General features: G+C 46.0%; 1 protein-coding gene across 4 annotated transcripts in view; it reads left to right on the top strand.

The window, feature by feature from the left end:
* Positions 1 to 17,580, top strand: part of RAP1GAP2 (RAP1 GTPase activating protein 2) — a 1,157,994-nt gene that overhangs the window by 1,066,267 nt on the left and 74,147 nt on the right. For all 4 annotated transcript variants that reach the window (XM_069761272.1, XM_069761274.1, XM_069761271.1 and 1 more), the window contains one exon: positions 14,947 to 15,076. In XM_069761272.1, the coding sequence (XP_069617373.1) occupies positions 14,947 to 15,076 (130 nt within the window). The remainder of the gene's footprint in view (positions 1 to 14,946; positions 15,077 to 17,580) is intronic.

Genomic DNA, 17,580 nt, shown 5'->3' with positions numbered 1-17,580 from the left:
GTTTTGATTGCAAAGGAGCAGAAAACAGTAGCAATGGTTGAAAGTGATATGTAATGGCTTGAAAAATCAATATTTTGCATCTTGACATTGAAAAGATCTGCTGATTACATTTTCTTCATAGGGCGTTATGGTCTTTCTGTAGTCTGATTTGATTGCCCATTCAATTTCTTTTGTCCTTGTGTGGAAAATAGAGAAAAAGAAGTTGCAGCCTTTACAGTAATCAGGAAGTCTGACATCAATCTAGATCATTTTCATTGCTTTCAGACGTTCCATGTCTATATCAATCTAGGAGGATATTGTGCTTTGATCTTAACATTCTGTGAAACTCTACTTTTTGCGTATTACCTGTAAATGTGAATGTCCAACGGATTCTGGTCAACCTTGATACAGTGCTGCTCACCATTATTCGCACCCCTTCATTTTTTTCATAGACTGTACAATATCTTCAGAAATAAATGGAAATGTACCATAGTTATATCCTCAAGATTTTTTAATTAGTCTTCCAAAGTAGTGCAACAATAAAACATTGTTTTTTCAACTTACATGTTTCAATTTCAAAGAAGAAACAGAATAAACAGCATGTGCAGCAATAAAGGCACCCCTAATTAATATTGGTTTGCACACCATTTAGAAATGATCACAGCCTCCAAACTTTTCTTGTATCCTTTAAAGAGCTTCTTGCACTTCTCAGCTGGTATTTTTTCCCACTCTTCCTTTGCCATTTGTTCAAGTTCTGGAATGTTTGCAGATTTCTTTTTCCCAATGTCAGATTTCAGCTCACCAAAAGACTTTCAGTGGGATTGAGGTCAGGGCTCATTGCTGGCCTTTTTAAAACAGTCCATTTTTTCTTTTTCAACCATTTCTGTGTACTTTTGGATGTGTGCTTTGGGTCATTGTCTTGCTGGAGGTACCATGATCTTCCACTCACACCAAGTTTTCTTACACTGGGTAGGACATTTTGCTCTAAAATCTCTTGATAATTGTCTGATTTAATGATTCCTGTGATACGGTCAAAGCCTCCAGTACCAGACGCAGCAAAGCAACCACACAGCATTATGGATCCTCCACCATGCTTAACTGTTGGTAGGGTGTTCTATTCCTTATAAGCTTCATTGAGCACTCTGTAAACAAACTGTTGCTTTGCATTGCCAAAAAGCTCTATTTTTGTTTCATCTGTCCACAGAACATTTCCCCAGAAGGATTTTGGTTTGTCAGGGTACTCTTTGGCATAGATCAGTCGTTCTTTTTTATGTCTTTTCTTCAGCATTGTTTTTTTCCTTGGCCTTCGCCCATAAAGCTCTGCTTGGTTTAGTGTGTGGCATATGGTACTTGTTGAAACCATGACCCCAGACTGCTCCAGGTTGGCCTTCAGGTCTTTGGATGTGTAATGTGGTGTTTTCTCCACAATTTACACCAACCTTCGACAATATCTCTTGCCAATTTTCAATCTTTCCCCCAGGCCAGAGGCGTAGCTCGGGTTTCAACTTAGGGGGGGGTGAAACATCTGAGTGGGCCACTAATCAGCTAACCCTGATTACAACTACGGTTGCGCACTCTAAGGCTGCCGTCACACTAGCAGTATTTGGTCAGTATTTTACATCAGTATTTGTAAGCCAAAACCAGGAATGGGTGATAAATGCAGAAGTGGTGCATAGGTTTCTATTATACTTTTCCTCTATTTGTTCCACTTCTGGTTTTGGCTTACAAATACTGATGTAAAATACTGACCAAATACTGCTAGTATGACGGCAGCCTTATTGTGAATATAGTGGAACCTCAGAATATGACCACGCTGTTATTGAAAATAAATCTATACATAAAAACGAACATTGATTTTACTGCCACATTGTGACCATATAGTGGTAGATACCAGTTCTGCAGACCATATAAGAGATTACAGTACAGTTATAGATGGTGACTTACAGCTGACGCTTTCTCTGATGGAATTGTTCACTTTCCCGTCTCGTCCATCTGGCCCACACCGACATGACGACTTCTCCAGACTGGACTTGTCTGCAGAGATTACAACAACGACACATCTGACTCCTCACATTTCCTGCACTGTCTCCATCTTTCCCCAATCTGCACAAACTCCTCATCCTGCTGATACCCGAATACTGAGCCGCTGATGCTGTATGTGTCCCTATTACTGCACCTACTGTGTGGTACGATAACGGCTCCTTTTACCGCCCCACATAATAATGCCACCACTGTGCCCTTTACATAGTAATAATGACTTAATTGTGCTCTCTAAAGAGCAAAATTGCCCCTAGAAAATATTAATGCCCTTTGTTAGTGCCCTCCACATTTTTGCCCTAGAAAGTAATAATACCCCATATGCAACTTTGATGGTCACAATACTCTGAGGGCCCCTATAACAATAAGGCTTAAATGCCCACTTAGAATTTAATAATGTCTCCTAAGTTCCCCCATGTACTGCTCCATTATACACAGTATAAGGCCCCCACAGCTCCCCTATATACAGTATGATGATTCTACAACTCCCCTATACACCGTATGAGGTGCCCTCTGCTCCCCTTTACACAGTGTGATGTTCTCACTGCTCCCCTATAGACAGTACAGTATAAGCCCAATGCTCCCCTTTACACAGTATAATGCTGACAGAGCTCCACTATAGAAAGTATAATGCCCCCCAGAGTCCCTATACACAGTGTAATGGTTCAACAGCTCCCATATGCACAATATGCCTTCACAGTTCCCTATACACAGTATGGTGGGCCCGCAGCTCCCTTATGCATAGTATGATGGGCCCACAGCTCCCTTATACACAGTATGATTGGCCTGCAGCTCCCGTATACACAGTATGATGGGTCCACAGCTCCCTTTTACACAGTATGATGAGCCCGCAGTTCCCTTATACACAGTATGATGGGCCCGCAGCTCCCTTATACACATTATGATTGGCCCGCAGCTCCCGCATACACTGTATGATTGGCCCGCAGCTCCCGTATACACGGTATGATTGGACCACAGCTCCCTTAACACAGTATGGTGGGCCCACAGCTTCCTTATACACAGTATGGTGGGCCCACAGCTCCCTTATACACAGTATGGTGGGCCCACAGCTCCCTTATATACAGTATGATGGGCCCGCAGCTCTCTTATACACAGTATGATGGGCCCATAGCTTCCTTATACACAGTATGATGGGCTTGCAGCTCCCTTATATACACTATGATCGGCCTGCAGCTCTTGTATACAAAGTATGATTGGCCCACAGCTCCCTTATACAGAGTATGATTTGCCCGCAGCTCCCTTATATACAGTATGATGGGCCCGCAGCTCCCTTATACACAGTATAATGGACCCGCAGCTCCCGTATACACAGTATGATTGGCCCGCAACTCCCTTATACACAGTATGATGGGCCCATAGCTTCCTTATACACAGTATGATGGGCCTGCAACTCTCGTATACACAATATGATTGGCCCACAGCTCCCTTATACACAGTATGATTTGCCCACAGCTCCCTTATATACAGTATTATGGGCCCATAGCTTCCTTATACACAGTATGATGGGCTTGCAGCTCCCTTATATACACTATGATGGGCCTGCAGCTCTCGTATACACAGTATGATTGGCCCACAGCTCCCTTATACACAGTATGATTTCCCCGCAGCTCCCTTATATACAGTATGATGGGCCTGCAGCTCCCTTATACACAGTATAATGGGCCCGTAGCTCCCGTATACACAGTATGATTGGCCCGCAGCTCCCTTATACAAAGTATGATGGGCCCATAGCTTCCTTATACAGAGTATGATGGGCCTGCAACTCTCGTATACACAATATGATTGGCCCACAGCTCCCTTGTACACAGTATGATTTGCCCGCAGCTCCCTTATATACAGTATTATGGGCCTGCAGCTCCCTTATGCACAGTATGATTGGCCCGGAGCTCCCGTGTACACAGTATGATGGGCCCATAGCTTCCTTATACACAGTATGATGGGATTGCGGCTCCCTTATATGCAGTATGATGTGCCTGCAGCTCTCGTATACACAGTATGATGGGCCCGCAGCTCCCTTATACACAGTATGATGGGCCCGCAGCTCCCTTATACACAGTATGATGGGCCCGCAGCTTCCTTATACACAGTATGAAGGGCCCGCAGCTCCCATGTACATAGTTTTTTGGCCCGCAGCTCCCGTATACACAGTATGATTGGCCTGCAGCTCCCTTATACACAGTATGATTTGACCGCAGCTCCTGTATACACAGTATGATTGGCCCGCAGCTCCCTTATACACAGTATGATTTGCCCACAGCTCCCTCATACACAGTATTATGGGCCTGCAGCTCCCATACAAACAGTATGATGTCCCCCACAGTTCCCCTGTACATATTATGATGGGTCCCAGCTTCCTTATACACAGTATGGTGGGCTTGCAGCTCCATTATAACAGTATGATAGGCCTGCAGCTCCCATACAAACAGTATGATGTCCCCCACAGTTCCCCTGCACACAGTATGATGGGCCCACAGCTCCCTTAGGGTATGTGCACACGTTGCAGATTCGTTTGCGGATTTTTCTGTGCGGATTCAGCAGAATCTGCAGGTAAAATGACCTGTGTTTTACCTGGGGTCGTGCAGTGGTCTTACAGCGGATTTTGTGCAGATTTGGCAGAATTTTCACACCTGCAGAATCCTTTAATGGATTAGGTCTAAAGCGCTGCAGAATCTGCACAAAGAATTGAAATACTGCGGGAAAATAATCCGAAACGTTTTCGTGCGGTATTTTCCACAGCATGTGTATAGCTGATTTTGTTTTCCATAGATTTACATGGTACTGTAAACTGCATGGAAAACTGCTACGAATCCGCAGCGTCAAATCCGCAGCGGATCCGCAGCAAAATCCGCAACATGTGCACATACCCTCATCCACAGTATGATAGCCCGCAGCTTCCTTAAACACAGTGTGATGGGCCCCGCAGCTCCCTTATACACAGTATGATTGGCCCACAGCTACGCTCCCTTATTCACAGTATGATTGGCCCGCAGCTCCCTTATATACAGTATGATGGGTCCGCAGCTCCCTTATACACAGTATGATAGCCCACAGCTTCTTTATACACAGTATGATGAGCCAGCAGCTCCGTTATATACAGTATGATGGGCCCACAGCTCCATTATATACAATATGATGGGCCCACAGCCCCCTTATACACAGTATGATAGCCCACAGCTTTGTTATACACAGTATGATGGGCCCGCAGCTCCCTTATACACAGTATAATAGCCCGCAGCTCCTTTATACACAGTATGATGGGCCCGCAGCTCCCTTATACATAGTATGATGAGCCCACAGCTCCCTTATCACAGTATGATGGGGCCACAGCTTGCTTATACACAGTATGATGGGGCCACAGCTTCCTTATACACAGTATGATGGGCCCGCAGCTTCCTGATACACAGTATGATGGGCCCACAGCTCCCTTATATACAGTATGATGGACCCACAGCTCCCTTATACACAGTATGATGGGGCCACAGCTTCCTTCTACACAGCATGATGGGCCTGCAGCTCTCGTATACACAGTATGATGGGCCCGCAGCTCCCTTATACACAGTATGATGGGCCCGCAGCTCCCTTATACACAGTATGATGGGCCTGCAGCTCCCTTATACACAGTATGATGGGCCCGCAGCTCCCTTATACACAGTATGATGGGCCCGCAGCTCCCTTATACACAGTATGAAGGGCCCGCAGCTCCCATGTACATAGTTTTTTGGCCCGCAGCTCCCGTATACACAGTATGATTGGCCTGCAGCTCCCTTATACACAGTATGATTTGCCCGCAGCTCCCGTATACACAGTATGATTGGCCCGCAGCTCCCTTATACACAGTATGATTTGCCCACAGCTCCCTCATACACAGTATGATGGGCCTGCAGCTCCCATACAAACAGTATGATGTCCCCCACAGTTCCCCTGTACATATTATGATGGGTCCCAGCTTCCTTATACACAGTATGATGGGCTTGCAGCTCCATTATAACAGTATGATTGGCCTGCAGCTCCCATACAGACAGTATGATGTCCCCCACAGTTCCCCGGCACACAGTATGATGGGCCCACAGCTCCCTTAGGGTATGTGCACACGTTGCAGATTCGTTTGCGGACTTTTCTGTGCGGATTCAGCAGAATCTGCAGGTAAAATGACCTGTGTTTTACCTGGGGTCGTGCAGTGGTCTTACTGCGGATTTTGTGCAGATTTGGCAGAATTTTCACACCTGCAGAATCCTTTAATGGATTAGGTCTAAAGCGCTGCAGAATCTGCACAAAGAATTGAAATACTGCGGGAAAATAATCCGCAACGTTTTCGTGCGGTATTTTCCGCAGCATGTGCATAGCTGATTTTGTTTTCCATAGATTTACACGGTACTGTAAACTGCATGGAAAACTGCTACGAATCCGCAGCGTCAAATCCGCAGCGGATCCGCAGCAAAATCCGCAACATGTGCACATACCCTCATCCACAGTATGATGGGCCCGCAGCTCCCTTATACACAGTATGATTGGCCCACAGCTACGCTCCCTTATTCACAGTATGATTGGCCCGCAGCTCCCTTATATACAGTATGATGGGTCCGCAGCTCCCTTATACACAGTATGATAGCCCACAGCTTCTTTATACACAGTATGATGAGCCAGCAGCTCCGTTATATACAGTATGATGGGCCCACAGCTCCATTATATACAATATGATGGGCCCACAGCCCCCTTATACACAGTATGATAGCCCACAGCTTTGTTATACACAGTATGATGGGCCCCATAGCTCCCTTATACACAGTATAATAGCCCGCAGCTCCCTTATACACAGTATGATGGGCCCGCAGCTCCCTTATACATAGTATGATGAGCGCACAGCTCCCTTATCACAGTATGATGGGGCCACAGCTTGCTTACACACAGTATGATGGGGCCACAGCTTCCTTATACACAGTATGATGGGCCTGCAGCTTCCTGATACACAGTATGATGGGCCCGCAGCTCCCTTATACACAGTATGATGGACCTACAGCTCCCTTATACACAGTATGATGGGGTCACAGCTTCCTTCTACACAGCATGATGGGCCCACAGCTCCCGTATGCACAGTATAATGGGCCCGCAGCTCCCTTATACACAGTATGATGGGCCCGCAGCTCCCGTATACACGGTATGATGGGTCCACAGCTCCCTTATACACAATATGATGGGCCCGCAGCTTCCTTATACACAGTATGATGGGCCCGCAGCTTCCTTATACACAGTATGATGGGTCCACAGCTCCCTTATACGCAGTATGATAGCCCGCAGCTCCCTTATACACAGTATGATGGGGCCACAGCTTCCTTCTACACAGCATGATGGGCCCACAGCTCCCGTATACACAGTATAATGGGCCCGCAGGTCCCTTATACACAGTATGATGGGCCCACAGCTCCCGTATACACGGTATGATGGGTCCACAGCTCCCTTATACACAATATGATGGGCCCACAGCTCCCTTATACACAGTATGATGGGGCCACAGCTTCCTTATACACAGTATGATGGGTCCACAGCTCCCTTATACGCAGTATGATAGCCCGCAGCTCCCTTATACACAGTATGATGGGGCCACAGCTTCCTTCTACACAGTATGATGGGCCCACAGCTCCCGTATACACAGTATGATGGGCCCGCAGGTCCCTTATACACAGTATGATAACCCACAGCTCCCTTATGCACAGTATGATGGGCCCGCAGCTTCCTTATACAGAGTATGATGGGCCCGCAGCTCCCTTAAACACAGTATGATAAGCCCGCAGCTCCTTTATCACAGTATGATGGGCCCGCAGCTTCCTTATACACAGTATGATGGGCCCGCAGCTTCCTTATACACAGCATGATGGGCCCGCAGCTCCCTTATAAACAGTATGATGAGCCCGCAGCTCCCTTATGCACAGTGTGATGGGCCCGTAGCTCCCTTATACACAGTATGATGAGCCCGCAGCTCCCTTATCACAGTATGATGGGCCTGTTGCTCCTTTATACACAGTATGATGGGGCCACAGCTTCCTTATACTCAGTATGATGGGCCCGTAGCTTCCTTATACACAGTATGATGTGCCCGCAGCTCCCTTATACACAGTATGATAGCCCGCAGCTCCCTTATGCACAGTATGATGGGCCCGCAGCTCCCTTATCACAGTATGATGGGCCCGCAGCTTCCTTATACACAGTATGATGTGCCCGCAGCTCCCTTATACACAGTATGATAGCCCGCAGCTCCATTATGCACAGTATGATGGGCCCACAGCTCCCTTATCACAGTATGATGGGCCCGCAGCTCCCTTATCACAGTATGATGGGCCCGCAGCTCCCTTATACACAGTATGATGGGGCCACAGCTTCCTTATACTCAGTATGATGGGCCCGCAGCTTCCTTATACACAGTATGATGAGCCCGCAGCTCCCTTATCACAGTATGATGGGCCCGCAGCTCCCTTATCACAGTATGATGGGCCCGCAGCTCCCTTATACACAGTATGATGGGGCCACAGCTCCATTATGCACAGTATGATGGGCCCGCAGCTCCCTTATACACAGTATGATGAGCCCGCAGCTCCCTTATCACAGTATGATGGGCCCGAAGCTTCCTTATACACAGTATGATGGGCCCGTAGCTCCCTTATACACAGTATGATGGGGCCACAGCTTCCTTATACTCAGTATGATGGGCCCGCAGCTTCCTTATACACAGTATGATGGGCTCGCAGCTCCCTTATACACAGTATGATGGGCCGGCAGCTCTCTTATACACAGTATGATGGGCCCACAGCTCCCTTATACACAATATGATAGGCCCGCAGCTCCCTTATACACAGTATGATGGGGCCACAGCTCCCTTATACACAGTATGATGGGGCCACAGCTGCCTTATACACAGTATGATGGGGCCGCAGCTCCCTTATACACAGTATGATGGGTCCGCAGCTCTCTTATACACAGTATGATGAGCCCATAGCTCCCTTATACACAGTATGATGGGGCCACAGCTTCCTTATACACAGTATGGTGGGCCCGCAGCTCCCTTATACACAGTATGATGGGCCCGCAGCTCTCTTATACACAGTATGATGAGCCCATAGCTCCCTTATACACAGTATGATGGGCCCGCAGCTCTCTTATACACAGTATGATGGGCCCACAGCTCCCTTATAAACAATATGATGGGTCCACAGCTCCCTTATACACAGTATGATGGGCCCGCAGCTCCTGGTTATGATTTGGCAGTCTGCAGTCATATAAAGTGACTGCAGACATTTATTCCAAGCCTTTATCAACTTTATAGTAATAAATTGCTTATTATTAAATTATTAAAGCACCACTCTAGCAGGGTTTTTTTCTACCGATGGAATGGTGCTTTAAGTGTAAGACCCCTGCCCTGGTCATTTACTCATCCTCCGCGGTATTCACTATTTTGTGGCACTGCTGCAGTGCCAAAGCTCAAACTTGTGAGCGCAGCTTGTGACTGGCCAGAAGTGAGAAGCTTTGTCACAAGAGTTCAGTGTAAGACTATGAGAGCGAGGACCAGGCCAGAACGAGGCTCCCATAGACTTACATTGGTTAGTGACCTCTGCGCCGCTCCATGAAACACTGGAGCCGTGGATAGGTCACAAACTGCAGGAGACGGAGCCGAGGTGAAAACCGATGAAAACCCCTGAAGGTGAGTATTAGACAGGGGGCAGGGGACTTAGATTTTCAGCTCAGCTTCAGCAGTGAAATAAAAAAAAAATACTGGAGTGGCGCTGTAAATGTGATGCAGCTCTTGGTTACTGTATGGGGCTTCTTATACTAATATTCATAAAAGACCCAGGTGGTACGCATCAAAAGCCCCCTGCTCCCCCCCATCTCCAGCCTCCCCTCCAAATATTACATGTGATGGAGTACATATAATAAAATAATATAACAAAACCCCCATCATCTCACTTCCACACCCTCAATGCCCTGTCCACACCTCACCCACAACACCCCCATGGTCTCACATTCACCCCCAGTACCCTGTCCCCCCTCCCCCACAACACCCCCATGGTCTCACATTCACCCCCCAGTACCCTGTCCCCCCTCCCCCACAACACCCCCATGGTTTCACATTCACCCCCCAGTGCCCTGTCTCCCCTCACCCACAATGCCCCCATGGCCTCACATTCACCCCCCAGTGCCCTGTCTCCCCTCCCCCACAATACCCCCATGACCTCACATTCACCCCCCAGTGCCCTGTCTCCCCTCCTCCACAATACCCCCATGGCCTCACATTCACCCCCCAGTGCCCTGTTTCCCCTCCCCCACAATACCCCCATGGACTCATATTCACCCCCCAGTGTCCTGTCTCCCCTTCCCCACAATACCCCCATGGTCTCACATTCACCCCCCCAGTGCCCTGTCTCCCTTCCCCCACAATTCTCCCATGTTCTCACATTCACCCCCCCAGTGCCCTGTCTCCCTTCCCCCACAACACCCCCATGGTCTGACATTCACCCCCCGTGCCCTGTCTCCCTTCCCCCACAACACCCCCATGGTCTGACATTCACCCCCCAGTACCCTGTCTCCCCTCCCCCACAATACCCCCATGGTCTCACATTCACCCCCCAGTGCCCTGTCCCCCTTCACCCACTTTCTGCACCCACAATACCCCAATGGTCTCACATTCGTCTCACATTCACCTCACAGTGACATACCTGAATTTAGTAAACCTAATAAGTTCCATCCCCACTTACTGATGAAGTTTGCAGGCAGGACCAGGAAGTGTCTAAGTGTTAGTGAAATGGCACTAGGACCCAGCGTGCACACTGCACAGAGTGAAGAAGCTGCAGCCGGGAAAAACTTCATCATCAGGTCAGACAGGCAACACCATTCACTGCAGGAGGGAGACTCTGCAGCCGCCACTGTGCTCGCAGCTTGCAGAGTCTCCGTCAGATTATACTGCTCTGCTCCTATGCTGTATTCTGCCTCGGCACAGAAGTGGCCTTGCCCTGGCTCCCAGTGGGACCCTTCATGTGACAGGACTCGTGGCGACAGCTCTTTCTGCCCCCCCCCCCCCCCCCCCCAGTAGCTACGCTACTGCCCCAGGCCCATGGAAGTTCTTGATGGTACCATTCTTGACAAACTTCTTAATAACATTGTGCACTGCTGAGGCTGGGATACCAAGGTCTTTGGAGATGGCCTTATACCATTTGCAAGTCTTGTGTTTTCTAATAATAGCAGTTCTGATGTCCTCAGACAGCTCCTTTGTCTTTGCCATTGTGACAAAGGAACAGTGCCTGCCACCTGGCTTTTAAAAACACTGAAGTCATCATTCATTGGCTAATTCATGTCACATGGGCACCGACAATTAATCACAGTTGATTCTCATTTGTGATTTACCACAGGCGAGTCAAAATGTGTTTACTAATTTAATGTAAAGGGTGCACATACCAGTGTCACAGCAAGCTTTAGGTTTTTTTATTTTTTTCCTCCCATTGTTTTTTGCTTTAAAATGCTTATTGTTTGCTGTTTTGTATTTTAACACAAGTGCTCTGTACAAAAAACATTCCACATTACGTACTTAACCTTCATGGGTGCCAATAATGATGAGCAGGAATGTACAAAGTATTATTGCTCATTTAGCATTGTTGTGGGTTCATAAAGATTAGTGCCCCAAGACCTCTTCAGGCTCCAACCTGTCTATACAGACTTTGTATATTTAGCCCCTCAATTCTCACAAACCCACACCACCTTTATTCTACCTCTAAACAATCTCGATTTCCTTAGTGGTTCAAATGGCAATAATGCTTTTTTGTATGCAGATATAGTTGATGCAGCACTCACTCAACAATCAGCCTATGTGCCTTGCAGTCCAAATGCTAGGATTGCCACCAGTGGACTCCCTTCCGGTTTGAGTCCTGTTAAGGTGGCATCCCCTGCCACAATGATCTTTTCCATTAGGTACGTGCATAAAAATCCAGAGTCACAATGGTACTTAAATTAGAGCCCCCCCCCCTCAATGACCTCCAGATGCCATTAAACAATTTATTGAGTCACTCTTTGTGACTGCAAATTTGTGTATCCTCACATTGCGTGTACTGCGTGCAGGGCTGGCGTTAGCGGCAAGCAGACCATGCAGCTGCCTAGGGGCCCCTGCTCCCCCAAGGGCCCCTAGTCAGTGGTGTGCCGCTGATAGTGGCACATCACACAGCCGCTATGGGGCCCATAGGTCAGGGGGACCATCTGTCGCCAGCGCCGACTCCCCCTGCCACCGCATTGAACTATACCGGTGTCATAATGACGCCGGTACAGTTCAAAGCAATGATGGAGTGAGATCATAAGATGACACTCCCTCTCCCATCATTCCCCTCTGCCTCTGACACTGCGGTTGTGCGATGACATCATATCATCGCACACCCGCTGTGTGCCGGGCCCAGGCAGTGCAGCCGCTGAGATCGGAGGAGAGCCTGGAGCAGCGCAGGGCAAGAGGAGAGGTCAGGATTGTGGTTTTTTTTTAATATATCATTGAGTACTGGACTGTGGGGCCATTCTCGGGGGGTGTACATTATATTCTATGGGGAGGTGGGCTGTATTATATTCTATGTGGGGCTATATTATATTCTATGGGGAGGTGGGATGTGTTATATTCTGTGGGGGGCTACATTATATTCTATGGGGAGGTGGGCTGTATTATATTCTATGGGGGGACACATTATATTCTATGGGGAGGTGGGCTGCATTATATTCTATGGGGGGTACATTATGTTCTATGGGAAGGTGGGCTGTATTATATTCTATGGGAGGCTACATTATATTCTATTGGGGCTGTATTATATTTATTATGTTCTATGAGGAGTGATTGCATCATACTCTATGAGGTTGCTATATTATACTATATGAGGGGGGCTACATTGTATTCTATCGGGGGCTGCATTATATTCTATGGGGTTACATTATATTGTATGGCAGGGCTGCATTATACTCTGAGGGGGCTACATTATATTCTGTGGGTGACTGCATTATGCTCTATGGGACAGCTGCATCATACTATATGTGGGCTGCATTATACTGTATCGAGGACTATAGGGAATACATTATACTATATGAAGAACTATGGGGTGCATTATACTATGGGAAGTGAATTGTACTACATGAATGACTATGGCGGTGCATTATGCTATATGGAGCACTATGAGGAGTGTATTATACTATATGGAGGACTGAGCAGTGTATTTTAATATATGGAGGACTATGAGGATTGTATTATACTGTATGGAGGACTGAGGAGTGTATTTTAATATATGGAGGACTATAGAGAATGTATTATACTATATGGAGGACTATGGGGAGTGTATTATACTATATGGGGGACTATGAGTAGTGTATTATACTATATGGAGGTCTATGGGAAGTGTATAATACTATATGGAGGACTGAGGAGTGTATTTTAATATATGGAGGACTATGGGGAATGTGTTATACTATATGGAGGTCTATGGGGAGTGTATTATACTATGTGGTGGACTATGGATCACATTATATTATATGAAGGACTATGGGAAATGTATTATACTATATGGAGGACTATGGGGAGTGTATTATACTATATGGAGGACTATGAGTATTGTATTATACTATATGGAGGACTATGGGAAGTGTATAATACTATATGGAAGACTGAGGAGTGTATTTTAATATACCCAGTGTAAGAAAACTTGGTGTGAGTGGATGATCATGGTACCTCCAGCAAGACAATGAACCAAAGCACACATCCAAATGTACACAGAAATGGTTCAAAAAGAAAAAATGGACTGTTTTAAAATGGCCAGCAATGAGCCCTGATCCCAATTTTAGGCATGCATAAAACTGCAGTTGGCCACAGTTTTGTGCACATTTGAAAAGAAGAACAACAGAGGCCAGATGGAATCCAGAGTAATCGCCTCATTATAGTGAGTGTCTCCCTCAGGGGTTTCATCTGAATCATGTCACTCAGAGAATTAGATGGAAACCCCGATATAAGTGCTCAGCATAGAGTGCCAGATAAATGTGATCCTAAACATTATGTAAAATGTTCCCAACAAAAGCTTCTAATTACTCCACAAAAAAGCAAGTCCCCACTCAGATCCATCATCTGCTTTCAAAAAGTCAAATGACATTCTTTGCCTTGCTGTTCGCTCAAACAATAGTTTCCCCCCACAAATTGTATGGTGCAATTTCTCCTGTTGCATTTGTGAAAATGCTAAATTTGGGTCTAAAAACATTTTTGTTTTCAATGTTATAAACTTCTGTGAAGTACCCGGGGGTTCAAGGTGCTCAATACACATCTAGATCAGTTCCTTGAGGGGTCTAGTCTCCAAAATGAGGTCTTTTGGGGGGTTTCCACTGTTTAGCCACATCAGGGGCTCTGTCTTTAAGCCTTTCCATTCTCCCAAATAGTTTTTCTTCGACATATGGGGTTTCGACATACTCAGAAGAAATTGAACAACAAACTGTGATGTCTGTTTTTTCCTGTTACCCTTGCGAAAATAAAAAAATTGGGCCTAAAAAAAATTTAATTTGGGTGAAAGTCAAATATTCTTTTTTTTCCTTCCACATTCTAAAAATTCCTGTGAAGCACATGAAGGGTTTATAAACTTCTTGAATGTGGTTTTGATCAACTTTAGGGGTGCAGTTTTTAGAATGTTGTCACTTTTGTGTATTTTCTGTCATATAGACCCTTCAAAATCACTTCAAATGTAATGTTGTTCCTAAGAAAAAATAGTTTTTGCCAACTCATAAATTCTAGCTTCCTACTGAAACACATCTTCAATTAAATTATATAAATGTTCTGAACCTCTACACATTGCCAGAGATTGGGAATCCACATGCATCAATATTATGTGAAAAAATTATAATGTTTCTTAACATTTGACTTCTTTATAGTTTTCGAGGAGGACTGGATGTAGCACATGGTCAGACGGGCACCGAGTCTATTTACACTGTATTCAGAGACAAGGAGATCATGTTTCATGTGTCAACTAAGTTACCTTTTACAGAAGGAGATACCCAGCAGGTGAGAACCTTTTTACTCATAGGCTGGCAGATGCTGATCAAATATTTCTTTAGTATATCTAGGAATACAGTGGGTGCGGAAAGTATTCAGACCCCTTTAAATTTTCACTCTTTGTTTCATTGTAGTCATTTGGTAAATTCAAACAAGTTTTTTTTCTTATTAATGTACACTCTGCATCCCATCTTGACTGAAAAAAACTGAAATATCACATGGTCATAAGTATTCAGACCCTTTGTTCAGACACTCATATTTAAAGGTACCGTCACACTAGACGATATCGCTAGCGATCCGTGACGTTGCAGCGTCCTGGCTAGCGATATCGTCCAGTGTGACAGGCAGCAGCGATCAGGCCCCTGCTGTGATATCGCTGGTCGGGGAAGAAAGTCCAGAACTTTGTTTCGTCGCTGGATCTCCCGCTGACATCGCTGAATCGGCGTGTGTGACACCGATTCAGCGATGTCTTCGCTGGTAACCAGGGTAAACATCGGATTACTAAGCGCAGGGCCGTGCTTAGTAACCCGATGTTTACCCTGGTTACCATCGTTAAAGTAAAAAAAACAACCACTACATACTTACCTACCGCTGTCTGTCCTCGGCGCTCTGCTTCTCTGCTCTGGCTGTGAGCACAGCGGCCGGAAAGCAGAGCGATGACGTCACCGGGGACAGACAGCGGTAGGTAAGTATGTAGTGGCTGGTTTTTTTACTTTAACGATGGTAACCAGGGTAAACATCGGGTTACTAAGCGCGGCCCTGCGCTTAGTAACCCGATGTTTACCCTGTTTACCGGGGACCTCGGGATCGTTGGTCGCTGGAGAGCTGTCTGTGTGACAGCTCTCCAGCGACCAAACAGTGATGCTGCAGCGATCCGGATCGTTGTCGGTATCGCTGCATCGTCGCTTAGTGTGACGGTACCTTAAGTCACATGCTGCCCATTTCCTTGAGATGGTTCTACTCCTTCATTGGAGTCCAGCTGTGTTTAAACTGATAGGACTTGATTTGGAAAGGCACATGCCTGTTTATCTAAGACCTCACAGCTCACAGTGCATATCAGACCAAATAAGAATCATGAGATCAAAGAAACTGGCCAAGGGACTCGAGACCGAATTGTGGCAAGGCACAAATCTGGCCATGGTTAGAACAGAATTTCTGCAGTACTCAAGGTTCCGAAGAGCACAGTGGCCTCAATAATCCTTAAATGAAAGAAGTTTAGGACCACCAGAAGTCTTCGTAGACCTGGCCAGCAAGCCAAACTGAGCAATCGTGGGAGAAAAGCCTTAGTGAGAGAAGAACCTCAAGATCACTGTGGATGAGCTCCTGAGATGCAGTAGGGTGATGGGAGAAAGTTTCACAAAGTCAACTATCATTGCAGCCCTCCTCCACTTGGGCCTTTATGGCAGAGTGGCCCGACGGAAACCTCTCCTCAGTGCAAGACATATGAAAGCCCACATAGAGTTTGCTAAAAAACACATGAAGGACTCCCAGACTATAAGAAATAAGATTCTCTAGTCTGATGAGACGAAGATAGAACTTTTTGGTGATAATTCTAAGTGGTATGTGTGGAGAAAACCAGGCACTGCTCATCACCTGCCCAATACAATCCCAACAGTGAAATATGGTGGTGGCAGCATCATGCTATGGGGGTGCTTTTCAGCTGCAGGGACAGGACGACTGGTTGTCTTTGAAGGAAACATGAATGCGGCCAAGTACAGAGATATCCTGGATGACAACCTCTTCCAGAGTGCTCTGGACCTCAGACGTGGGTGAAGGTTCACCTTCCAACAAGACAATGACCTAAGCACACAGCTAAAATAACAAAGGAGTGGCTTCAGAACAACTCTGTGACCATTCTTGACTGGTCCCACCAGAGCCCTGACCTAAACCCAATTGAGCATCTCTGGAGAGACCTGAAAATGGCTGTCCACCAACATTCACCATCCAACCTGAAGGAACTGGAGAGGATCTGCAAGGAATAATGGCAGAGGATCCCCAAATCCAGGTGTGAAAAACTTGTTGCATCATTACCAAGAAGACTCATGGCTGTACTAGCTCAAAAGGGTGCTTCTCCTCAATACTGAGCAAAGGGTCTGAATACTTATGATCATGTGATATTTCAGTTTTACTTTTTTAATAAATTTGCAAACATTTGTACATTTTTGGTTTTTTTTCAGTCAAAATGTGGTGCAGAGTGTACATTAATGAGAAAAAAATTAACTTTTTTTTAATTTACCAAATGGCTGCAACGAAACAACGAGTGAAAAATATAAAGGGTCTGAATACTTTCCGTACCCACTGTACAATCCTTTTTTTTACAACCTAAAGTCTCACCACTCTTCCATCATATCATCATAATTTTTAATCACCATAATATTTTGCGCTGAACATCCCAATAAGATCAGCGGATGAACTGTGAATTATTCATTCAGAAGAGGCCAGGCTGTAACATTTGCATATTTCCTGCAGTGATAAATAATTGTTTGTATTTCTAGGTAGCCATAAACCAATTT

This window comes from Ranitomeya imitator, chromosome 3 (assembly GCF_032444005.1).
Source record: "Ranitomeya imitator isolate aRanImi1 chromosome 3, aRanImi1.pri, whole genome shotgun sequence".
Lineage (NCBI taxonomy): Eukaryota > Metazoa > Chordata > Amphibia > Anura > Dendrobatidae > Ranitomeya > Ranitomeya imitator.
This window is presented reverse-complemented; position numbering and strand designations above follow the sequence as displayed.